Below are 26,904 nucleotides of genomic sequence, written 5' to 3'. Positions count from 1 at the left end.
TTGGTTCCTAATTAGGAAAAACAAGAGAAAGATTTTAAGTCTTGAAATATTTCTATCTCATGACATTTTTACTATAAGTATATGGGGACAATATTAGTGAGGCCAGGGGCCTTACACCTTAGTGATTTTTTTTTCTTTTCTCTCCTCTCATTTTTCTTTCCCTCCCTTCCACGCTTCTCCTTTCCTTTTCTTTCCTGATAGCTCCAAAGGGATGAAAATACCTGGAAAGATTCTGTGGACTAGTCAACTCTGAGCTAACTTGAGGATATGGGGGCAAGAGTCCAAAAGGAAAAGAGAGAGAGAGAGAGAGACAGAGATGGATTATTCTAAATTTTGTGCAACACTCGTTTAAACAGGATTTAGCATTTAAACACATAGCATGGGGCATCAAGGATCAAGGTTGGTGAAGGATGGTGTCCCAGTAGGTCTGAAAAGGAGGGAAATGCCTAATAAGTGCTACATTAGATAAAGCAAGTTTTAAAACGGTTTTATTAAATTGGAAGCATCAAAATGGACTTATGACTTTAAAAAGCCTCCTTCTAAAGCTGAAAGAGTAGAAGGAACCCCAGGTATCACACTGCCTACGGCTGGAAGGTATGTGAGAAAATCTAATGTGTCCTTCAGAGGCTGGGTTTTGATCTCTTCTGCTCTTCTCATGGAAAGGAACTTGGAGGATAACTGGTACCAGATCTTGGGAAAATATCAAAAGGAACTTAGAAGGAAGGCATAGCTAAGAAATGTTTGCAAAAGAAGAGGAATTATGAAGCTTCCTACCAGATGTGAACAAGTGCTGTAAAGCTTGAGTAATTAAAGGTGTGGGAACTTCCCTGGTGGCACAGTGGTTAAGAATCCATCTGCCAATGCACGGGACATGGGTTCGAGCCCTGGTCTGGGAAGATCCCACATACCGTGGAGCAACTAAGCCCGTGGCCACAACTACTGAGCCCATGTGCTGCAACTACTGAAGCCCGAGCACCTGGAGCCTGTGCTCCACAAGAGAAGCTACCGCAATGAGAAGCTAGAGCACCGCAGTGAAGAGTAGCCCCTACTAGTCGCAACTAGAGAAAGCCCACGCACAGCAACAAAGACCCAACTCAGCCAATAAATAAATAAATTTATAAAAATAAATAAGTAAATAAAAGTGTGGTTTGCCAGTAGACTTTTCCAAGAAGGGATAACACCACCCCACCCCCACTCCCGTGCGGATCACACTAAATTAGAATATAGTGTGTAGGACCGGAAGTATTAAAAACCAATTTGAAAGGGGAAACTAGATTTTTAGAGGAAAGTTGGGTTTAAAAACCTCACTTTGCATACTATATCAAAATAAATTTTAAAACTGAAACCTAAGGAAAAGAAGAACATGGAGGTGAATTTAGCTTATTTTTTTCTAAGTAAAGAACTCTCTAAGCCTAAAAAGACATAGGATAAGTCACAAAGGAAAACTATGTGTATTTGGCTGCAGAAAATGAAGTACTTCTGTGTCATAAAATATTATAAACCAAATTAAATGGAAAATGCAGAACTGGGAAGTGTTTTTATAATACATGTGTCACTGATAGCTTTAAAACTAACAAAAATAATATTGTGATAATAAGAAATGCATATTAACCCAGGGGAAAAAGGACAAATGTGACAATTAATTGACAAAAGAAAAAAATTACAGATGATTAATAAACATATAATTAATCCTAAAATATAATAATTTAGGTTTTTATATTAATCAAAAAAAGGAAAATAAAAATGATGTACTCATTTTTGACCTATAAGATTGGCAGGTTACAGATGGCAACACTTCATAAGGATACAGCAGGGGAACATTCTAGCTTCTGCTGATGGGAATATGGGCTCTGCATTCTTTTTTGGAGATAACTTTTGACCATCTGTATCAAGGACTTAGGTCATAATTATAAACTTTTTAACCAGTAACCCCTTTTAGACTCAATCTGGTAAACATAATCAGAGAATTTTTGAATATTGATATGAAGAATGTACATTATACTCACTATTGATGTGAAAAACTAACACCTCTTGTGTTTAATACTGAGAGAATAGAAGAATATTGTTTATGTACTACAGAAACAAGGCAAGAAAGATATTCAGTAAAGTGTTAAAAGTGGTTGTATTTTAGGGGTAAGGATGGAATCAAGGTTTTATAGAAGGATGTATCTTTTTTCCTTTTCACACTTTTGTAATTTGTTTTACCCCTCAAAATTAGCATGTAGTATTTCTAAAATTTCTAAAATTCAGAAAAAATAAAAATCACATTAAAAAATGTATATCTCTTTGATAGGCATAATGAAGTAAAGAATTGGTAATGGTAAAATGTTAGCTGAAGAAAATCGGGGTATAAAATATATATGCAATAAGATTATGATTTTGGTAAAATATAATTAGTTTAAAGACTACCAGCAAAAAATCTAAATATTAGCCATAGTTCTTTCCTTTTTATATATATATATTTCCCTATTTTCCTAATTATATGTAGTGGATGTAAATATTTTGTCATTATTAGAAAAGAGAAAGAATGATCAGAAGAGAGATTCTTATAGTTGACTTGGGCTTTCAATACTCTGGGTATTTCTAATCTATGTTTATCAGATCTCTTTCACGTTTGGTGATAAACAAAAATTTATTTTCCAAATAATGATGTCGCATCTCTATAGGGAACAAGTAATTTGATGAAACTGCAACCTGAAGCTTTTGGATTTTAGAACTGTGAACTCTACAAGGATATATAAAGACTGCTCTTTGTGGCATTCTTTTCCCACCCTATTCTAGGATTTAGACCTAAAATGAAAGGAGTAAAAAAAGATATGACATGCAGATTCCAGACATTCTTTCCTAACCAGAATGATTTTTAACTGCTAATGTGAATTTTTTCCTCAAAATATGCCATCTTTCTTATTTCATTTATTATTTGATGCCTTCCAGACTTTTTAAAAAAATACTGATACTATCTTCTAATTTCTCTTCCTTTAAAAATGTGCTTCTGTGATTTGTAAATAAATCTGTTAACTTGGAGAATATTGGTTTATGAGCAAGTCACGTGAAATTTTCTCCTTTTTATTCTTTGTAATAAACCAGAGTACTAAAAAAGACAATCTAATAGGTCTAAAATAGATAAGTATTTTAAACATTCATAACGTTCTTTGAAACTTATAGGCCTATATTATCATATATTATTGATGTGATCCTATTATTAAAACAGACTTTTGCCATCTACTGAAATATAGTCTGTTTCAGTTGTTTCTATTCTCTGAATGACTAAACATAGAACAAATCCCTTTGGGACTTGTAATGTATTTTAACTTAGCAGTAATTACCTTAGATGGAAATGAAGCACTAATAGTCTTGATCTGCAGGAATCAGTTTAACTCTAGAATGTAGGGTTAATGGCCTCTGGTGCATTCCAAGTGTGAATAGGAAGTTTGGGGGATAAGTTGGGTTTGTGTTATATAATATTTATGGAAGTGACTTTGAAAGCTGGTAAGGTCAATTTAAACAATTTTAAATAAATACGAAGTCTTTCTTATATAGTTAGTAAATATAGTATATATATAGTTCATTTATTTTTATCACTGTTAGATCATATGAGAGTGATTCTACGTTCTGTTGTGTGTCTAAACCACTACCTAACTAGCAAAGGTAAAATGAAAAATCCTAGAATATGACTTTTCTCTGGCTTTTAGTTTGCCAGTAGTGATAAATGTAGCAATTTTTGAAAAAAGACGATGAAGAAGAACCAGAGCTTTTATGGAGTGTGTGTGTCTGTGTGTGTGCATGCAAGGGTGTGTGTGTGTGTGTGTCTTTTCCCTTTTCTTCTTTCTAATACTTCTGGTTTGAATGATTTGGTTACCTCAAACAGTTCTGAATATTCAGGGAAATTACCAGAGAAAAAGGAGCAAAGTAATAAGAGCTCTAGAAAGCATTACATTTTTATCTCCTCTATTCATTGAAGGCTGTGATAGAAAACAATAAAGAGAAATATCTTGTTGGATAATATGCAAATTAGTCTCCTGGTAATATCACGTCTTTGAAAACACACTAGGAAAATAATTCTATGTAATTGTTAGAAAAGAATGGATTATAACTTATATTATGATATAATTTATTGTTTAGTTGTTAACTGAGCAAAGTTCAAAGTGGAAGGAAATCAGTAACTATTCTAGGCATATTACTGAGTTTCTCTGTCTATCTTTATATATGTATAAAGACATATATATATAAATTAATAATAGATTGGATATAGATGATTACCTTGCTAGGAAATATTACCCTTGTTTCATAGATGAAGATAATGAGTCTTAGAGTCAGGATTCGTATTAACCAGTTTATTTCTTTTAAATAAGCTTTATTAATTATGCAATAAAATTAATCAGTTTTAATGTATAATTTTGACAGATGTATACTGCGAAGTAAGCATTGCCACAATCAAAACATAAAGCTTTTTTATCATCCCTGAAAATCCTCCTCCCACCCTTTGCATGCAGTCCCTCCTTTTGCCCTGGTCTCTGGAAACTCTTGATCTTTCCATGACATTAGTTTTGTCTTTGTCATGGAGCATGTAGTTCTGCGTGTCTGGCTTCTTTCTCTTGCCTTATTCGAGAATCATCTATGCTTCAAGTCTATCAGTATTTCTTTTCGTGAGTGAGCAGTATTCCCTTCTATCGTTACACCATTTGTTTATTCATTTGCTACTTGAGGCACATTTGGTTTATTTCCAGTTTTAGCCAATTTATTTTTTTAATAAATGTATTTATTTATTTTTGGCTGTGTTGGGTCTTCATTGCTGTGCGCAGGCTTTTCTCTACTTGTGGCGAGCGGGGGCTACTCTTCGTTGTGGGGCACAGGCTTCTCATTGCAGTGGCTTCTCTTGTTGCAGAGCACGGGCTCTAGGCGCATGGGCTTCAGTAGTTGTGGCACGTGGGCTCAATAGTTGTGACACAGGTTCTAGAGCTCAGGCTCAGTAGTTGTGGCGCACGGGCTTAGTTTCTCCGCGGCATGTGGGATCTTCCTGGACAAGGGATCGAACTTGTGTCCCCTGCATTGGCAGGCGGACTCTCAACTACTGCGCCACCAGGGAAGTCCCAGCCAACTTATTTTAAGGACCGTGTTCCTGACCCTGTATCAAGCTGCCTTTGCCGGAGTGACTGGACAGAGAATCTATTATAAATGTTAGTAATTAGTCTTTGAGGTTGATTCTCTTTGGTGAAGCAAAAGTAACCTTTTTGCCTTTTTAGAACCTGAGTTGCCATGTGGGTTTCAGTTCTCTTGGTAATCCTCCAAAGTTGCCTTTATTCCTCAGGCCAACCTGTTCTCAGGAAGCACCATATTCTGGTGACTAGGGCTGCTTTAGTTTGGACCCCCGGCTTTGCATCTGGGGATAGGGGCCCAAGAGGCATGGGACAGCAGAGCCGATGAAGACCAAGTTATGGTCTTTCCAGTGAGTTGGAATTCCCTGTTCTCCACCTACCTGTGGACCTGGGCAAGTTACCTGATCCCTCTGAATCTCCATGTCTTCATCTCTCAAACTGAGGTTGGATGAAATCAGTGGTTTACTGTCCATGTCCCACAGGGTCGCTTAGAGGCAACTACGGGGACCAGTGGCAGTAGGGGAGCTGATTCTAGGCTTTCTGTTATCCATGCTCCAATAACAAAACAGTGTGTGTGTGTGTGTGTGTGTGTGTGCGCGCGTGTGCATGCGCGCGCGTGCGCCCCCACTCTACCTCTCCCTCTCTGCCCAGATTCTACACTTTAAAAAAAATTTTTTTTGGCCACACCGCATGGCATGCAGGATCTTAGTTCCCCAACTAGGGCTCTAACCTGCACCCCGCTGCAGTGGAAGCGAGGAGTCTTAACCACTGGACCACCAGGGAAGTCCCTGCCGTGATTGTAGGTGAGATTTTGTTTGAACAAAAGATTCTACATCTAAAAATAGTTGGAAAAACACTGGACCAAATGGTCCTTAAGGTTCCTTCCAGCTCTAACTTTTCATGAGTGTATGAAAGCAGTTTTAAAGATAAGAGAATCTCACTATCTTTAATTTAATTAAAATATAATCTTTAAAATTTGCTGCAAAACATGGTTTGATTCGAAATTTCAGAAAAACCCTCAAAGAGAAAAATCCAGGTCAAAATCTATGACTGAGTGCTTGGAAATGACAAAGCTATAAGGCACACTGTGTGGTTTCTATGCTTTGCAGCAAAAAGTCTATCATGAAATTTCCTCTTGATTCCAATTTAAAAACCATTTTTTCTTTTTCTTCTTTCGAGGTAAGTATAAGATAGTATTCACAATCTGAAGTCACTGGAATATTCTTCACGGCAGAAAAGTACTATTCCTTCCAGACACCAGGAAGTTCATATTTTTCCATCTGTACTTTTTCTCTTAGAAATTTATCATGTCATTGATAGGACACATCTGCTATTTCCTGTTTCTTTTCCTTTGTGACAGTCTATGAATAAGGTGTCTGGACTCCAGAGAAAGAAGACGAATGTTTGGCTACGAGGGTTGCTTTTCTGTGTGTTCCTTTTACTCCATATTTTAGGATACTTATTTTAAATCAGTGTTCAGTATGCGGTTGCTGCATATTTCAACACTGTCCATTTATTGGTGGGCTACCCATGAATGTCATAACTTAAGAGACTGTCACTCTTGAGTAGTGCTGTCCAACAGGACTTTCTGTGATGATGGAATGGTCTCTATTTTTTCTGAGCTACCAGCCACATGTGCTACTTGATACTTACCTCGGGTGACTGATGAATGAAATATTTAATGTTAATTAATTTAGATGTAAGTCACTAGATGTGCTTAGTGGCTGCCCTACTGGGCAGTGTAGCTTTAAAGAATCAATGAAATTGGTAAATAGTCCTATGCTTAGAGAGAAGAAGGTATTAAGTTGTTCTTTATGGTTGGCATTTTTATGGTCAGAAATAGATGGCAGATTTTTACCCTTAAAATTTTTTAATTAAAACTTTTTCAGTGCCTGGCACATAAAAGAGTCAATAAATGATTGGATGGTAGTAATAAGTTTCCCCTCACCTCCATCTTGGGTCTCACCTGCTCATGCATCCTGGGTGAGGTCACTTTATTGTTTCCTGAGATTGCCAGATGTTCAGACACCTCTGCACAGCTGCTGTGGTCTCTCTGGGAGTTGAGAGCTAAGAGGGGTCTCTATTATTATGTGCGTTGCTGTCTCCTGACTTCCTGTGCTTCTTCTGTGCTCAGCAGCTCCCTCAGTCCTGCCTATGGCTTCCCGAATCCAGCTTTACCTCACTCTGCTCCAAGCCCTGGCTACCCCAGGATGCCTCCCGCAAGCCCCCCTAAAGCCTTCAGGTGTCTGTGTCCATCTGGACCACCCTACATGCTGATCTGACCTTGTTTGGGCCCTGAATTCTGTTAATGACTCCTAAAACAGGCATCACCAATCTGGAGTGTGATTGACTCCAGGGGTCAAAGTCAATGACACAGTTGAAGGGACTGAGAGAGAATCCCTTAGAGAATGTCATTGTATAGACAGCATTGATCATAAAACATGTATATTGTGCCAGACACCAGGCAAAGCACTCTTAATTCTCATTGAATCCCCATAGCAACCGCATGTTCTATTTTCACACATCTTAGATGCTCTTTTAGGTTCAGAGAGGTTAAGTGACTGTCCCAAAGTCACACAGTTAGGAAGAGGCAGGGCTATGGTTTCTCATCTACACTCTATGGCTTTCAAGTATATAGTCTTAACCACAATGCAGTTCCTTCCAGAAGAGGGAGAGCTCTTCAAAATCAATGCAGAGGGCAGATCTACAAGGAACTGGATTTTAGGTGACTATAAAGAAGGCTTCTCTAATAATTCAAGCTCTTCACCTCCGAATACCTTACCCCGTGAAGTACGCTGTGTCTCTCATTAGCAACTCACAACCTTCATGCTGGAGGATCAGAAACTGGTAAAAAAAGCATTCTGGAATAAGTGTCTGGAATAAGGTGATGGATAAGATCTCTGGGTCTTTCCAATTCAAATTTCTTCTGAATATGATTTCCTCTCCTGAGGGCATTTATTGATAATTTATTCCCACATGACTAGTTTTTAATTTTCCATGCAGTTCATAAAGACCATTCTTTTTCTGTGTAAAATCAGAATGTAATTTATTCATTACTCAAACTGGCATAAACAGGCTATTCTCTTCCTGTAGGCAGTCCGGTATGGAACCCACATCACGTTTCACTGGGGAATAAAGAATGGCCTGGATCGTGGAAACTCAAAGATGGTTGCAATGAGTATTTTAAGCAATTGGCAGGCTTTGTTTAATTTAGGTAGATATTAATGACCAGGGACAGGCAGGAGAGGAAGCATAAAATATTGTTAGATTTCAGCTTATACAATGAGCCCTTAAATAATTAAGAGCAGGCTGTTATTATTTTAATATACCCTTTGGTATTATATTGTGCCCCTTAATTATTTCTGATATGTTTCATATGTGCAAGGTGTTAACTAGCATTTTGGTTTCTTAAAGTGTATTTTCTGTTTTGAAGGGATATGCACTGAACATCCTAAAGTTCAACTTTTGATGTAGTTTCAAAGTGTGTTGAGCTTCTCTGTTGGACATATCATTGAGGATAACTTTATGGGAAACTATAAGATTAGAAAGCCCTTTTTCTCCTGTAAGAACATTGGGGAAAGAATAATCAATATACATCTTTTTTTTTTTTCCTTTATCTGCCCATCCCACATTCCTCCTTGGTGACTCCCAATTAGGGCACCCCCACCTCACACAGCTTGTGCCAGGGTCTTGAAGGGAACACATGCACAATCCAATCCCAAGGGGCCTAATGTCTTACTTCCATGGAGAGAGTTGTAACTTGTGATTATGGAGGACGTTTCTGTTCCTGAAATGATTATCACACATGATAAGCTTTAGAGAGGAAATGCCAGGTAAAAAGAAGACGTGGTATATATGAGGTAACAGTCTAGCCCAGTTGTTTGATTTAGGGATAGGAAGAGGTGGAGTTTGTATGTCAGAAGCCTGGGAGGCAGGTGGATTGGGGAAACAAGTCCGGGGTTTCCAGCCTGGGAGTCTAGAAGGAAGCTTCCGCTTGAAGTGTGGGTCTTGAAGAAGGTTAGGATTTCTAGGCAGGGTAAAGACTAGAAAGGGAACCTCAGAAGTGAAGGATGTTTGGGGGATTCCGAGTACTCTAGTTTGTAGCAGCAGTGAAGAAGGGGAGAAAGCAAAGTGAAGGCAGAAAAGTGAGTCTGGGGTTACTTTTTGAAGACCCTGAAGTATCAGAGTGAACTGTTTGTAATCAGCCTGTTTGGGGATGGGGTTCTACCACCCTTCCTCTCAGGAAGTTGGTATTTTTCATGAACTCTTCCCTATACTCGTCTTCTCTCCTACAAGGTGAGATCCTTAGTCATATTTATTTTGATTTACAGCAGTAATGCTAAACGGATTCTAGATTTATTTAGTGTATTGGTTGTTGACTATACATAAATCCCTGTGACTACATACTCCTTTTACATGTCCTGATATATATTTGTGGTACTAATATTATGTAATAAATATTAAAAAGTTTGTTCTTGCATTACATACACTATGTTAGTGTGTATATGATTTCTATAGGCTTAGTTGGTTTAAAAGCATATTTGCTTAAAGCAGATTTTTAAAATGTCTCCTTTCACGATCATTTCAGTTTGAGCAGATAATTAACATGTGGACCACTCAGGACTCACTTTTTCAAATACTCATTCAGCCACAGAATCTTAGAGCTACAGGGCCCTCAGCAATCATTTCTTCTTCTTTCTTCTGCTTTATTTTACAGATGAGGAAACCAGGCTCACAGCCAAGGCACACAACCAATTATTGGCAACGCCAGGGTTAAGACCCGGTTCTTTCTGCTACACTACCCCTCTTATCTGAAATGTGACCAATAAAAAAACGTTCAAAGGCCAATACACATTTATGATTAAAAATTTCACAGGACGCATCAAAATGGGTCAGCCAGTCCCGTAATTGAGACACAGTAGCTGTCCTTTTATTTGTTAACAGCAGTACATTAGCACACGTGAGCATTTCTATCCAGTAAGTGGCACTCAGCTTCCCCTAACAAAAGTGAACATGCATTGGACTTCCCTGGCAGTGTAGCAGTTAAGAATCTGTGCTTCCAATGCAGGGGGTGCGGGTTGCATCCTTGGTCAGGGAACTAAGATCCCTCATGCTGCCTGTAAAACATGGTGCAGCAAAAACAGAAACAACAACAACAAAAAGTGAACGTGTGGTGGTAGTGGGAACAATAGAAAAACGCTTCACAGTAAGACCATTTTTTTCTCCTGGGTTATGACCATGTTTTCTTGGTTTGTAATCAAGCTTCTCACAGTTTGGTTACTGGGTCATCTTGGAGAAGCAAGGCCCTAGCGCTTGGAGGGCTGTAATTGTAACCGAGCAGGACCCTATGGGGCCTGCCTGGGACATACCCCTCCCCCATAGCCTCTGCTTTAGCTCCTCTCTGAAGTTCCTAGATAATTAGTATCTGATGCAAACTTCCTGAGTTTTTCAGATGCTAAAACCACCACCAAATGGTTAACTACTTGATGGCCATGAGCACTTGCTCCAGACCCACGGGCACCTGGGATTGATCACCATCAACCAGAGAACTGTTCAGGAGGTGATCACACACCCTGGGGTGCCCCTCCCTCACCTTGCCTTTAAAAATGCTTTGCTGAAGCCCTTGGGAGAGTTCTGGGTTTTTGCACAGGAGCCACCTGTTCTACTTGCTTGCCCTGCAATAAACCTTTCTCTGCTCCAAACTGCAGACATTTTAGTGTCGTTTGGCTTCACTGTGCATCAGACATATGAACCTGCTTTCGGTAACTTAAATACTTCTAAGTTATAGTAACAGCAGATCCTATCTTGGGAGTATTTTCCAAGCTAAAATAGAGTGAAGCCTTCTAACAATTTGGCTGGGCATCCTCTACATTAGCTCCCATGGGGCCTCTGGGGCACGTGTGCTGATTTCTGCACTGGTAACTCTGGGACCTTCTCTGCGGAAGAGGCTCATTTATCTCCATCAGTCAAGCTAGGGCAAAACCCCGGGCACGTGGGTCCTGGCACTCAAGGCTATTTTAGGAAGAAAGGTTTGGACGCTTTAGGTTTACAAGGGACAGAAAAGCAGCATGCCTGAAAAATGAGTTTTTCTGGATTCCCAACCCGTGTGAATTCACTTTGAGATAAAGGCAGATTTCGCCCCTCTACTGAGACCCGGATTTTCTCCCCCCCCCCCCCCGCCCTTGAATACAACTTAAAAGGTAGATGGAGAGTAAATCAGGACAAGGAGTGGCTGCCATTCATTCATTCGGGAGGCCTTGGTGCCTTCTGCCCTTTGTCCGCCTGCTAACCTCAGCCAGCCTGGGGCCGCGCGCTGCCCTGGGAAGCCCCGAGCCTGAGCTTTGGGTTGGCGGGGGGACTGAAAAGCGGCGGAACCAAAGGCGAGGGAGCGGCGCGGCCGGGGGGGACGGAGGAGCCACGGGCCGGGCAGGCCTAGCTCTGAGGTGGCGGCGGCGGCGGCGTGGGGATGGAGCCTCTGCGGGTCCTGGAGCTGTACAGCGGCATTGGGGGTATGCACCACGCGCTGAGAGGTGAGAGGGCAAAGGGCGCCTCCTCCTTTGCGCGTCCGCAGTGATCAGAGCTCGCGCTCCCGGGAGGGGCGGGGCGGCGAGACACTAGGGGCGGAGACTGGAGGGGAAACGGTGAGGGGGGCGGGGAGCGGGGAGCTGCCCGGTTGCCCTGGAAACCGCCGGCGAGGGGCCCCAGCCGCCCCGACGGGCGGAGCCTCCCTTTTTCCCGCCTCCAGCCTTGTCCGGGAGCGGGCGGGGCACGTGCTGGGACCAGTTTGTGAGTCCTGATCCGCAAGGCTGGGCAGGAAAGTCCAACCAAAATGGTGCCGAGAAAGGGGGAGCGGCGAGCTCCCGGCCTTGGGCCAATCCCCAGTAATGAGTGGGGCTGTCACCCAGAGACGTGAACACTCGGCCTTTCACCCTCGAGGAAGTCACCGCGGGGGAGGGGCGGTCGCGGGGCAGGGATCTGCTGGCGAGGGATGGCTCTTCGGCGTGAGAACCACAGTGCAACCTAGAAGCTGGTGAACACTGAGTAGCACTGTGGGGGAAGCCTGGAGGAAAATCCTGGTCAGGTGTGATCACTGAAAAGAAACGTCTTGTTACTTCATGTCTGGACACATTTAGGCGCCAGAAGCCCTGAGTTCGAACTTCGTTGTAGTGTGACCTTAACATTTTTTAAAAATAAATTTATTTATTCATTGGCTGCATTGGGTCTTCCCAGCCTTTCTCTAGTTGCAGAGAGAGGGGGCTACTCTTTGTTGCGGTGCTCAGGCTTCTCATATGCGGTGGCTTCTCTTATTGTGCAGCACAGTCTGTAGGCGCTCGGGCTTCAGTAGTTGTGGTTCTTGGGCTCTAGAGCGCAGGCTCAGTAGTTGTGGTGCACGGGCTTAGTTTCTCTGCGGCATGTGGGATCTTCCCAGACCAGGGCTCGAACCCCCTGTCCCCTGCATTGGCAAGTGGATTCTTAACCACTGTGCCACCAGGGAGGTCCTGACCTTAACATTTTGAACCTATTTCCTGGTTTTAGGGTGTGAGAAGTAATTTTTTTCAGAGATGGAGTATTATGAGGATTAAAGGAAAAGTGGGTAAAGTGTTTAATAATGCCTGGCACATTGTAACAGTTTTCAAACTACTGTACATTATTGTCACTATCTTATGTACCTCTTGCATTTTTAGGTTTTAGATTTCTTTGGTGCTAAGTTGGAACTGAAATGTTTATTTTCGGTGATATTCACTTAAAAATATTTCTTGAGCTCTTCTGTTCCAGGTACTGTGCTAGGCACTGGAAATACAGAGTGACAAACAGACTTGGAATGTGCATATTTATTCTTAAATTACTATGACAACTGCAAAACTGAAACTTCCCTGCTTCCTTTTTTTAGTACCAAGAAGGGTAACAAGAGACTAATACCATAAGATATGGACAGTATGTAATGAGTTGAGCACCTTAGTTTTCTGAGCATATCTATTGTTTCGATTGTAGAAGAAGTTAGTGATTTTTAAATTTTTATTACTTAGCAGTTATTCGATTGCTGTGTTCAGTTCTCATACCAAAACTTACCAGCAGGAAAACAAAACAAAACTTTAGCATTATTTGCTCTCTTAGTTAATTTTCTAGGGTTGTATAATGTCAGCATTTTCCCTGTATCTTGAAACCCCTTAATGAACACGACTTTAAAGTTTACTTAGTGCTCTATCACAAGCTATGATTCAGCAGATTGTGTTGAATGTTAGATTTTCCCACAATTTTTTTGCAAGTATAAATGTGTTGCAATTTATTATTGAGCTTAAATCTTGATTTTCTCTTTAGTGTGTTTTCTAGAAGTCGAATTAGTTAATAAAAGACTACGTGCTAGTTAGTAAGTCAAGAATTATGAGAATTTTTTAAGATTTTTGTTAATATAGCAAATTGCTTTTCAGAGGTTTCCGACTGCCTCCTTAAACTACATATTCCTCAGGATTTGTATTATCCATTTTTAACCTTTGTGAATTTGATGGGGGAAATGGTATAATTTTAATTTGCATTTTTTGGGGGGGTTAATGAAATAGATACTTTCCCTCCTGCTAGCCAGTGCAACCTGAATTTGTGCGCATATTTCAGTTACTACTGCTGTCATTCCGAATCTAAGCTATATCATCTCTCATTTAAATTGTTAAAACAGTTTCCCAACTGCTCCCCTGCTTCCTTCCACTCTGCCTTCCTACTCTGTCCTTTCTCCACATAGCAGCAAAGTGATCTCTTACCCAGTAAACTGGATCCTGTCACTCCCCTGCTTCAGTGGTTTCCCTCTGAGGTTAGGATCACAGTCTCCTCTGCTTAGTAGGCCTGTGAGATCTGGCTTCTGTCCACCTCTTCAGCCTTATCTGCCACTCTCCCCCTGCTTCTCTTTTCCAGGCTCTCAGAGTCTTCTTTCTCTGCGATCCTGAAACCCTCAAGTTTCTGCTATGTTCTGGCCTTTGCTTTTGCTGTTGTCTGTACCGAGTGCTCTAACCCTAGACTTTTCCACTGCAGCTGCATTTCATCTTTCCTGGCGTAGTTCCGAGGAGCCTGCCTTGGCTGACCCTGTGATCCAGAGTAGCCTTCCTGCTGCCTCTCTACGTGGATGCTCTCTCACCTTTTGATTTGTGGTCTGCGTCTTAGGGATATTGCGTGTTAATCACCCCACACATTTGTCTTCCAGTGTTCATTTATTTGATGTACTGAAGTTTTAAATTTTTCTGTAATAAAATGTATTGCTGTTTTCCATAGAGTTTTTATATGATAATACAATCTCATAACAATGGCAGTTAACTGCCACAATTATGTCAGGCCGTATTTTAAGCACATAATAAGCTAGTTAGTGGTAAAGCCAGTGTTGTAACCTAGGTCTCTCTCTTTTTTTTAATTAAAAAAATTAATTAATTAATCCCACGTGGCATGCGGGATCTTAGTCGAAGCTTGGAGTTTTAACCACTGGACCACCAGGGTAGTCCCTGTAAGCTAGGTCTCTTAACCCGTCCTCTTAACCATACTATGTTGCCATTTTTCTAGTTAGATCCACTAATTGAATCTGTATCTTAAATAATAAGAAGCAGCCAACAGGAATAATCTTGAATTTAAATTCTGACAAATTTCTAGATAAGGTTTATGACTGAATTTTTTTTTGGCAGTAAAATATACAAAACATAAAATGTGCCATTTTAACCATTTTCAAGTGTATTCAGTAGCTTAAGAACTACATTTACAATGTTGTACCATCATCGCTATTGTCTTATTTCCAGAACTTTTTCATCATCCCATACAGAAACTGTCTGCTATGAAATAACAATTCCCCATCTCCTTTCCTCCAGCCCCTGGTAACCACTATTCTACTTTGTGTCTGCTAATTTGTCTTTACTGGGTACTTTACATAAGTGCAATTATACAATATTTGTCCTTTTGTGTCTGGCTTATTTCACTTAGTGTAATGTTTTCAAGGTTCATCCATGTTGTAGCATGTGTCAGTACTGCATTCCTGTTTTTTTTAAATTAATTAATTTATTTTATTGGCTGTGTTGGGTCTTTTTTGCTGTGCGCGAGCTTTCTCTTTAGTTGTGGAGAGTGGGGGCCACTCTTCGTTGTTGTGCGCAGGCTCCTCATTGCAGTGGCTTCTCTTGTGGCGGAGCAAAGACTCTAGGCGCATGGGCTTCAGTAGTTGCAGCACATGGGCTCAATAGTTGTGGCTCACGGGCTTAGTTGCTCCGCGGCATGTGGGATCTTGCTGGAGCAGGGCTCGAACCGGTGTCCCCTGCATTGGCAGGTGGATTCTCAACCACTGCGCCACCTAGGAAGCCCTGCATTCCTTTTTATGTGGAATAATATTCCGTTATAAGTATACACCATATTTTGCTTACCCATCATCTGTCGATGGGCCCGCAGGCTGTTGCCACCGGTTGGCTATTGTGAATAATACTTCTGTAAACATTGGTTTATATGTATGTGTCTGAGTCCCTGTATTTAGTTCTTTTGAATATATACCGAGAAGTGGAATTGCTGAATTATATGGTAATTCTGTGTTTAACTTTTTGAGGAACCACTAAATTGTTTTCCATAGTGGCTGCACAATTTTATATTCCCAAGGGCAATGTATGAAGCTTCCAATTTCTTTATTTCCACAGTCTTGATTTGTTTTTCCTTTTTTTCTTTTTTTGATAATAGTCATCCTAACAGGTGTGAAAAAATATCCCATTGTGGTTTTGCATTCCATTTTCCCTAATAACTAAGGAAGTTGAACTTTTTTTATGTGCTTATTGGCCATTTGTGTATCTTATTTGGAGAAATGTCTGTGTAAGTCCTTTGCTCATTTTGGAATTGGGTCTTTTTATTGTTCTGTTGTATGAATTCTGTATATGTTCTGGGTATTGATCTTTTATGAGGTATATGATTTACAAATATTTTCTCTCACAGAACTGAATTTTAGTAGTTATAAAAGGTATATTTAATTTCTTTGGCAGCATGACACGTTTTCTCCAAACCCAATGGACATTTTAACGCCTCAATAAACATTTTTCATCCTTAGCTGTATATGCAGTATGCTGTTGTATTGTTGCAGTAACTACATAAATGCTTCTGTATCTTCTGAATTTCTCTTAACTTTATTTTGTATCTGCATGTCTGTGTATTAGCTTAGTCCTCATTCTATGGTATTTTTCTTTGTTCCTGTACAGCCTCTAGCCCAGAAGCACACTTGGGACAGGTTCTCTATACGTGACTATTAGGTTTATTATTGAATTGGTATTCACTCTACCATCACACTGGTAAAACCATAGTTTGCATAGTCCACATTTTTTATGATACAAAATTCTTAGTTGCAAATCAGAGAATCCACTCTCCAGCTAACATCAACAGAAAAAAAAAAAAGCTTAAAGGACATTTGGAAGCCCACAGAATTTACAGGACACAGGTCAACTGAACAGGAGTACCATTTGAACCACATTCGGGGCACTGCCCCACGAGTCTTCATACTGACATCACAGCTTTCACCAGGAATGCTGGAGACTGGATGAGAGAAGTGCCATCAGAAAGGGGGATCTTTACCGCCTCTCTTACCAAAAAAGATGAGTTTTCTCATTTGCGTCCTCACATTGCCATTTCCGAATTGAAGTCATATAAGGATGCAGTTGGTTGGTGGACATTAGATCCCACTGCCAAGGCTAAGGAAGCTAGGAGAGTGAGTTCTGGCTTCAGTTTTGGGAAGAAGGGACTCATAATGTGGCAACATTTTGAAAGACAGGAAAACAGGCAAAGATTCTAGATGGCCACAAACATAGCAAGTGTCATTGCGTTCTTTAATACGTATTTGCTCCTGTACAGGAACCACTTGTTACCACTTTGATATTATTTATGTCTGCATAGCCTGTAAAGTTTTGACTAGAGAATCTTCCAAGTGAAAACATTTTTCAGAAAGTAGTGGAAGTAGTAGTTTCAGGAGTTAAATAGCAGTGGAGCCTGCAAGGGCACCTGCAGATAGAAATGGTTAGCAAATAAGAATCTGCTTTTCTCATAAAATATAATATCAGGGAAAGAGTAAAATGTGGTTTAAGGTGGTGAATAAAGGAAAACTCTGGCTGATTGCTCTTGTATATCTAGTCAACTATTGGGACAGCCTTAAAAGCAAAAAGTCTTGCCCTCCCAAATAATTTTGAAAGGTCTTTCAAGGTGTTGCTCTTGAGTTTTAGCCACATATTACTATTTAGTGAGAATTACCCAGCCTTAATATTTTCTGTTAAAAGGATAGGCCTCTCATTTGTCACTCATTAGTTATTCATCTTCTGAGTCTCTTTTGCTTTATTTCTCGATAACTTACATGCCAACATGGGATTCTACCAAACCACTTCATGGTTTGGTGAGTTTTAGCTGAATGGGACAAGTACATTATGATGAAATGTAGATCTGAATGTCACCTAGGGGTTGTTTTGAAACATCAGTTGTAAGGGGATGAAATTTGAACTGCTTAACAAACTTTTATATTTATCTTTGAGGTTGTAAAAATGTCCTCTTTATGCCTATTTTCCCGCAGTTATTCTCATATGATTTATTGTCAGATATAAAGTAAAGCAAGGTAAAATATGTCCCATTTAAAAATCTGTATCATTTGTTGTTTGTTGTCTGTGGGAGTTATTAAATTGTTTTCTCTCAGAGCTTGAAATCCAGAGAAGAAATGTGTAGAATGAATTTTGTGTATTCAAGGAGGAGCATCCCAACTTTCCATTGGATGACAGAATTACCTGTGTTTTATATGATGAAAACTGAATGCGTACTTCACTGCAGAGTATTTATTACAGTAAATCCCCTACATACAAATCTTCAAGTTGCAAACTTTCAAAGATGCAAACGTGCATTTGCGTGTCCAGTCACGTAAGTTAGTTCATGTGTCTGGCGTACATTGTCACGTGCGTGCATCCTCTACAGGTGGTTGTGCTTTTGTGTACTTTATGGTACTGTATAGAGTACAGTAGTACAGCATCTTTATTTTGAGCCCCGGATGTCCGGAAGCAAGTGTAAAAGCAGTGGCCAGGGCAGCAATCCTTCTTGCCTGCTCACTCGATGCCAGCCCCTGTATGCCAGCTGCTGTGCGGTGCTAGCATACTTTTCAGGGTACTGTACTGTGAGATTAAAAATGTTTCCTTTATTTGTGGGGCTTGTTTTTTATGTATTATTTGTGTGAAAAGTATTATAAACCTATTACGGTACAGTACCATATAGCCAGTTGTGTTAGGTGGATAGCTAGGCTAATTTTGTTGGACTTAGGAACCGATTGGACTTATGAATGCCCTCTCAGAACGGAACTTGCTCATATGTAGGGGGCTTACTGTACTATATTCCACACATCAAATTACTTCTCCCATGTTAATGAATAGATGACCAATTTGATTTGTGTTAGGACCTATCTATTGGGGGTTTCTAGGGAGCTCAATAAATAGTACCCCTCTTCTTAATTCTAAACAAAATGAGAAAGAAAACAGAGGAGTGAGGCAAATAGAAAATCCAAATCTGTATGATTTTTTTTTTTTACTAATAAAGGCTGAGCTGGAGCATGGAGCTTAGTGAGAAGGCCAAGTGGGTCAGCTCATGTTCAGCCAGAGAATTGAGCAGCTTACCTTCCGGGCACAGCTGGAGAAGCAAGCAGAATACGTGTTCCCTGTGGGTAGCGCATTCCCAAGAGGAGGACGGGGAGCTGAGCAGGCCCGGCCAGTCTATTCTTCCCAACTTAGCCAGTTAGAGAAGTAAACTCGGAAGTCCACTGAAGAAGAGCGAAGGGAAAGCATAGGGGAGGAGCTTAAAATGAATAGAAGCCACTCACTTGGAAGGAACAGCAGTCTGTGCCTCCCATTTTACATCACCTTTGCCAGCTGCTTTTAGGAATCTTTCAGGTATTATAGTTTTTAACCATTTTGCTTCATTTTGCAAATCGTTCTTTTTAGTGTTTGACACTTAAACTCTCTGTGACAGTCATTTGGTAGTTGGTAGTGTGAGATGACTTGAAGTAGGGAGCCTTCTTTCTACAGCAGCCTGGTATTGAATCATGGTTATGTGGCCCCATGGAGAGTAACAGTGGACAGTGTTTACATAGGACAGCTCGGGGGAGGCTGTTTGTCTCTTAGTTAGGAGCACAGTTCTACTGTCGGAAGGCCTTGGGACTGCCTAGCTATGTGACCTTGGAGAAAAATGAAACTTTCTGTGCCTCAGTGTTCTCTTCTATAAAAGAGAGTAATAAAAACACCTACCTCAAAGGGGAATTGTGAAGATTATGAATTAATACAAATAAAGCAGTAAATAATGCTTGGAACATAGTAAGTGTTCAGTAAATACAGGCAACTATTGTCAAAAGTTATAGAAAGTTACTATATATTGTTAGAAATGGCCTTTAGGAGAAACTGATTATTAAATATGTGGAGTTGTCAAAGAGCTTTCAGACTAGATTTGAATTACACAGGAATTAATTGGTGAGGGAAAGAATTATTTATAGCTACAAAAGATGGTATGGAATGAAAATGCAGAGGTAAAAGAGGCGAGCAATGAAGAGGGTGGAATATTCTATGTTGCCCTCTTGACTCCCTGGAAAGCTTACTTACCTTCTCCACCAGAGAAGAGATTTCCTAGCCTGGATCCACTTCGTGTTCATTTTCCTGGCCTCCTTCCCAGTGTTTTCTGAACTACTCCATGTGTTTCCCTGAGTAATAAAATTAATGCCACTATTCAGGAATAAGACAGAGGTCTGCCACATACACAGTGGAAAATTATTCAACTTTCTGGGCCCAGGTACCCTGTCTGTGAGATGGACATAATAATACCTTCTCATGGGCATTGTGAATGTAAAATGAAACAGTCGATGAATGAAAAATAATGTAAATACTCAGTAAATCTTAGTTCCTTTTCTTTTTCCCACATTAATTGTAACTAGCTTTTTCCTCTTAGTTGTGTTGGATTCCCTCATTGATAAAATTGGGATAACAGTACTAATTTACAGGCTTGTTAGGAGGATTTAAGGAAACGATGTATACATAGAGATAGTATAGTTTCTGATACATTAATATATAAATAGTAATGATGATGTTACTTAGGAAGTTGAACATTTTCATATGCTTGTTATTTGTATTAATTTTGTGACTTGTTTATTTGCCATTGGTATATTATTTTTTATAATTGGAGTTTGCTGTTCAATTTTGTTATGATATTTTTACCAAGCGGGATTTTGAAGGATGATGGAGGTTTAACAGATAGTAAAAAAGGGAAAATGTGTACCAGACGGAGGAGAATTCTGTACAGACAGACAGGCATCAAATAGCACGGTCTGTGGATGTGTGCAGGTATGAAGATGTTATTGCATTAGACATGCTCCATGACAGCAGAAGGTGTTTACAAGCTACCACATCATGAAACGCTATGTGTAACCTGATAAGGTGCTTGGATTTTTAGCTCCTAGGTCTGATTAGTGAAGGAAAGTTAATGAACCTGTTGGAGTTATGTCCTAGAAGTTTTACCCTATGACCCTAGGAGGGGTGGGGAGTTAGCGGCGAGGTGGTCAATGAGGAGGCGGTTGTTGAGAGACCGTGAGTTTAGGCAGGGCCAGTAAACGGAGAAGACCTTTACTCACAGGTTATACAGGATCTGAAAGTCTGCACACCTGCTAATTATTTGCATGTTAGGCACCCAGATTTCTGACTTGGTTGATTTAACAGATGGTGTAGTCGAGGTGAGGGAGAAATAACAAGTTCCATTTTATGGGACACACGTTCGTATCTTTGAAAGTTCGCAACTTGAGGATTCCTCTGGAGGAGACTTGCTGTAGTATTCAAGGAGAGAAACTGAGTGGTAAAAATTAGAATGCTAGAAGGAGAACCAAGAGAACACCGTGCCATGAAGACAGAGGGAGGAAAGGATCTCAAGGGCTGATTGGACCATACAAACCAAGAGAAACAGGATTAAAGTGACCTCTTGGGTTAGTTGCCTCTTCTGGCTGATATGCTATGCTGCAGTCTCTGAGAGCCTTAATCGCTGTGCCTTGACAGCCAAGTAAGTTCAGAAAACCCTTCACATGACATTGTCCCTTGAGTCATTCTCAGGACACAGTAATGTATTCAAGGTGTTGAGAAGCCCTGCAAAAAAAGATGCTGTTTGGCTTAAAACAACACTTAACGCTATGCATATAAGCAGGGGACACTTTTTATTCTTCTTCTTCTTCTTCTTTATTTTATTTCTAGTGGGGAAGGGGAAGCACTGTTAGCAGCCTGTGTAATAGCATTCCTTAGCTGTCTTGGGAAATGCCTGATTGGCAACAAGAGGGCATTGATGGAGCTGTGGGAGGAGAAGCTGGAAGGCAGTGAGTTGGTGACTGAGAAGTGCCAGGGCTGTTTGATTTTATCGTCAACTTTGACTCTAAAGTAAGGTTCTCTGTAGTTTTTTATGTGGCGGGATTTGTCACTGTTCCAGTTATCTGTTTTTCCTAAAGATGTGCAAAGCTGAGCGCCTGGTTCTCCTTACTCCCCCCAAACTTGCTGTCTTGCCATCTTCCTCATCCCAGTAACAGGCATCTCCCTTCTTCCAGGGGCCCAGCCCTAAGTCTTGGAGTCATCTCTGTGTCTTCTCTTTCACTCACATCAGCAAATTCCATAGGCTCTACTTTCACGCCATATTTGTAATTCTATCATTTCTCTCCCTCTTCACCTTTACCACCTCGCCTCTGCCTGTTTTACAGTCTCCTGGGTCCTGAGCTGCGTATTCAGTGTAGCCCCCCAACTCTGCTGCTCTTACCTCCTTCCGTAACACTGCCGGGGTGTTGGGGCTTGGCCCTCACCCTCAGGATGGTCAGTTTCTCTGCGGTGTCTGCACTCAGGTGAAGCACCAGGCTGTGGACATGGGTTCCAGCTGCTCCAGCAGCTGTCCGGAGTGGGGTGGATACCATGACTAAGTGGAGAGGAAGGGGAGACTTGTGCCTGTGAAATACTAGAAAAAAAATATGTATATATGTATATAGGTCTCTACCCCTCATCCCTAAAATCCTGTAATTTCCTATGTGATCAGAAAACCAGGAGCATCTTTTGTTCTATTATTTGGTTGTCAACCATGGTTCCTGACACAGAGCTCCTAAATCCCTTAGAATTTCCTGGGTGATAGGAATGTCTTTTGTACTGAGATGACTCTTGTTGGGCTCCTGGATGGCTTCAGAATGGGGACTGTCACCAGAAAGATCAAGTGATAATTAGAAGCTTGGAACTTTCAGCCCCACTTCCATCCTCCAGGAAAGAGAGAGGGGCTGGCGATGGTCAATGATTGATCATGTTTACTTGTTAAAGCTTCCATAAAAATCCTAAGTGTTTGGGCTTTGCAGACTCTTGTGTTGGTGAACGTGTCAAATGCTGGGAGGGTTGTGCACCCCAGTCTCCATCACAGAAACTCCTACACTTGGGGCCCTTCCAGAACCTGCCCTACATATCTCTTCATCTCTCTGTTTATCACCTGTATCCTTTATAGTATCCTTTATTATGTAATAAACTGGTAAACGTTAAGTAAGTGTGTCCATAAGTTTTGTGAAATGTTTTAGAAATGGTCAAATCCAAGGAGGGGGTCATGGGAACCTCTGATTGGCAGCTAAGTTGGATAGAAGTTGTGGGTAACCTGGGGATTTACTATTTGAAATTGGTATCTGAAGTCGGGCAGCCTTGTGGGGCTGAGCTCTTAACCAGTGGGATCTGAAGCTCTCTCCAGGTAGATACTGTCAGAATCGAATTGGGCTATGGGCATCCAGCTGGTGTCACAGAGAATTGCTTCTTGTGGGGAAAACTCACACATCTGGTGTCAGGAGTGTTGTGAGTGTGGTCGTAGATTGTGAGTAGAGGAGACACAGGAATATTTTTCCTGTACATCCTCATGGGGTGACTTGATGAGAAAGAGAAAGGCTGAGGAAGGAGTCAGCAGATGCACCGCCCCCCCACCTGTGTTTCCCTCCCAGTGAAAGATGGGAGTGCGGGCAGTGCTGCTCAGACCACATGGTGTCTTCGCTTCAGGGCTTCTGTCACCTCTACCCCCCTACACACGCATACACACACACACACACACAGACACACACACACACACACACACACACACACACACCCGCCTTACCCACAGGCCTTCCTGCTGCTGGGCTTTCTTGTGAAGCTGTGACCAATTTAGTAAAACACTGCCTTTGCTTGTGTTCCTTGCCTTCTCCTCCTCCGCACCACCTTCACTCTTGCTACTTTAGGCTTTCACCTCCCAGAAAAAGCATTTCAAGCCAAACCTTGCCTTAGGTTCTTTCTTCGGAAACCTGGACAAAGAATTATTGCAATAGCCTTTTTACTGGTCTCCTTGCTTCTGCTGTATCACCTCTGGTTTATTTTCAACACAGTGGTCAGCATGATCCTTTAGAAATATGTCAGAGAAGTCACTCCTCTGATTAAAACTTCTGAGAGGTGTCTCATTTCACTCAGTGAAAGCCAAAGTCCTTGACAAAACCCACAGGCCTCCTTGGTCTAAAGCCAGCCTCTTTCTCTCTGACCGCATCTCCTGTGGCTCTGCCCAGCTCACTCCACACCAGACCTGACTGCTGGCTTGGTCAGTGTGAGCGGCTCTGAGAGAGTACCAGAGACTGGGTGGTTCGTAAACAACAGAAATGAATTTTCACAGTTCTAAAGGGAAGTTCAAGATCTCGGTGGCAGCATGGTTGGATGCTGGTGAGGGCCCTCTTCCAGGCTGCAGCGGGCTTCTCCTCATCGTGTCCTCGCTGCAGAGAGCAGAGCGGAAGCACTAATCCTGTTCACAAGGTCTCCTGCCTCATTCACCTACACCTACACCTACTCCTAATCACTTTCCGAGGGCCGCACCTCCTGATACTATCCCATTGGGCGTAAAGTTTCAACATACAGATTTGCAGGGGTCATAAACATTCAGTCCATAGTACCAGTCTCCTTGCTGTTTCTCCTACAAAACAAGCATGCTCCCATCTCTGCACCTTTGCAGTATCTCTTCTTTTTGTTCTCGACAGTTCTTGTCTCCGATATCTGCCAGACCTGCTCCCTCCTTCTCTTCAGATTGCTGCTAGGGAGACATCCTCTAAGCAACCTACGTAAACATTGAACCGATTCCTTCTCCCATGCTGTCTGGCTTACTCCGCTGTATTTGTTCCCACAGCATTTTTCATGGTTAGGCATATTATGTACTTATATACTTATCTGTTTGTTGTCTGCTGCCCCCTCCCCCCCCAGAATATAAGTTCCATCATAGGATAGATTTTGCCTAGACCATCACTTATATGTATTTGTTGAATGAATGAATAAATGAACAAGGATCATGTTTGCTATGAAATGTGTGGCTTGAAGTAGATGCCATTATACTGTGATGAGTTTAAGCTTAGATATTAAGTCTGAATCATGGAGGGTTTTTTTTTGATAAACAGTGTCAGCGTTTCCCAGAGTTGGTCCGTGAGTAGTGTTTTCCAGGGTGTTGATAGGTGTTATGCAGGATACAGAACAAATGTGTATGTATGTGTGTATTTGTATGTTGGAGAGCGGCCAAACAAGTAGAATCATGAAAGTTTTTTGTATGCATGATTATATGTGAAATTTTAATAGATAATAGAAATTTTTTTTCTGTGCCACATGATAAAACATTTGAAATTTTCTCAAAATAATCACGTCTATTGAGAATAGGTTGGTTTTAACTCAATGTAGAATTTTAATCATATGTTAATAATGAGATATGGTGAAAATAATGAAGTTCAAGTGTTTTATTTTTTATTACTGTCAAGAAATGTTACCTCTGTATGAAAAGTTGAAAAGGTTGATACAAATGAGAGCAAATATATGTGACTACACAATGATGATTATCATAAAGGTGTATGAGATTAATGTTACACATAGAATTTGATATTTGTTGGTGTCTAGAGCCTTCATAGACTTTTTGTTGGCTTTTTGCTTTGCCTCTGGAAAATTATCAGGAATATTTTTAAAACGTGCTCTTCAGAAATAATGCCAATCAGCTCTCATCCTGCCTAAAAACAAAAAACAATGTGTCTCATCTCTGGAAAATAGGTAGATTGTATGTTGAGATTAAAAAAATACTATAAATACCATTATTTTACCTGAATCAATAGTTGCTTTTACTTTTATCCACTAGTTCTCTTCATTCTGGGACTTTTAATCACCACAAACCTAGCAAAAACCCTTGGACTGAAGTAAAACAGCTCCATTGGAGAGTTAATCATGATAGTTCTTCACCATCTGTTAGCATCTACTTTTGTTCAAATGCAGTAGTGAATTTAATAATTCCTTTATACTCAGTGAATGAGACTTAATTTAAGCAACAAATGCCAGGGCCTTTTAGCACATACACGACGCTCATAGACTACGGCATGTTCCTTAATTATAGGTGAATTTCGGTCCAAAAAGAACCCATAATTCAAAAGATTTACAGTTACACAATTCTAGTTAGAAGCACTTTGAACTTTAATAGATCGAATAAGAGATACCAAATAAGTAATTTTGCTTTATTTAAATTTTATCCTAAAATCCCTGAGATTTAGACGGTTAATGAAGTTCCAGAGTAATTTCTCCACTTCTTCAGAAAGCATTTTTTATTTTTTGTGGCCTCATTTTACTTTTGTGCTTATTATTTGCTGAGTTGATTGTTTAAAAAAATATTTGTTGATTTTGGCTTAATACTGATGATTTATCTCTGCTTTACTCTCCATCCAATGAGGTTTCCTTCAGTTAATTTTGAACTGTCAGAATGTTGGTGACCATGCTTGAGGGGGAAATATGTGAATCTATAATTTTACAGATTTTTTTGCGGTTTGGCATTTCAGTATTTGGCTAGGGAAACATACTTGAAATCCAGAGGTCTGTTTCTAATGAGATTGTCTTTTGCATTTCTCCCATGACTGTAATATCAAAGGGCTTGTGATTTCATTATTTAAAATTAAAAAAAAAAACCAAAAACCAAACATGCATACATATGGCCTTAAAGACATATTTGTCATCAATTCTTCAATGCGATATATTCATTTTTCCCCCAAAAGTTATACTCCAAAAAGATGATACAGCCTTATATTTTAGTTCTCATGAAGGATCTTCATATTCTTCAACTACCATACTTTATTCTGAACAGCAAAGTAATAAAATGCTGCTTGAATAAATTACATTATCCTGAAAAAACTTAATACCAGTTTAGGGTGCTTGTTGAGCTCACTTGATAGAATTGATGAAAAATCATACAGCTGAATTTAAAGATTTAGAGATAATTTTGGGGAAGATGACCTTACAGTTACAGGTATTAGCTATCACTGTAAACAAACCTTCTAGAAATTACATTTCAAAGCAATACAGTACGGGGTTACTTTGTGGAGATCACAAAGAGCTAATGGGTATTTGTGGCTGGCATAAAATTTCCAGTGACATCATCATGCATGAACTCAAACTATGCTAGCTCTGAAGTGACTTTGACCGAACTAAAGTTGATGTGCTTTTGAAAACTGTGTTAGGTAACTTGAAAAAGAAGTTTGAGTGGAAAAAGCAATATTTTTAAATGAACATAATACAATAGTGTTTTTTTAACATATTTATATAACTAATTATATAATATGAAGTAATTTTCTTTCATCATCTGTGTAATGGAAATGGCTGTACATCTAATTTTGAGTTTTCTGATGTGGAAAATGGGCAACTGGCCTTTATGCTAATTGTCTTATATTTGAGCACATATGTACAGTGTGTGTGTGTGTGTGTGTGTGTGTGTGTGTGTGTGTGTGTGTAATGTTTGGATG

At 40.3% G+C, this 26,904-nt stretch overlaps 1 protein-coding gene across 2 annotated transcripts in view; it reads left to right on the top strand.

Annotated features, from left to right (window-relative positions):
• The first annotated feature begins 11,476 nt into the window (after positions 1–11,476).
• TRDMT1 (tRNA aspartic acid methyltransferase 1) overlaps positions 11,477–26,904 on the top strand; it is a 52,760-nt gene continuing 37,332 nt past the window's right edge. The window contains exon 1 of one of the 2 annotated variants that reach the window (XM_057733506.1): positions 11,477–11,626. In XM_057733506.1, the coding sequence (XP_057589489.1) occupies positions 11,563–11,626 (64 nt within the window). In that variant the 5' untranslated portion in view covers positions 11,477–11,562. The remainder of the gene's footprint in view (positions 11,627–26,904) is intronic. The other variant, XM_057733507.1, reaches the window with a different exon arrangement.

Source organism: Hippopotamus amphibius, chromosome 4 (assembly GCF_030028045.1).
Source record: "Hippopotamus amphibius kiboko isolate mHipAmp2 chromosome 4, mHipAmp2.hap2, whole genome shotgun sequence".
NCBI classification, from domain to species: Eukaryota; Metazoa; Chordata; class Mammalia; order Artiodactyla; family Hippopotamidae; genus Hippopotamus; species Hippopotamus amphibius.
Note: the sequence above shows the minus strand (reverse complement) of the source record. Positions and strands in the feature narration are given on the sequence as shown.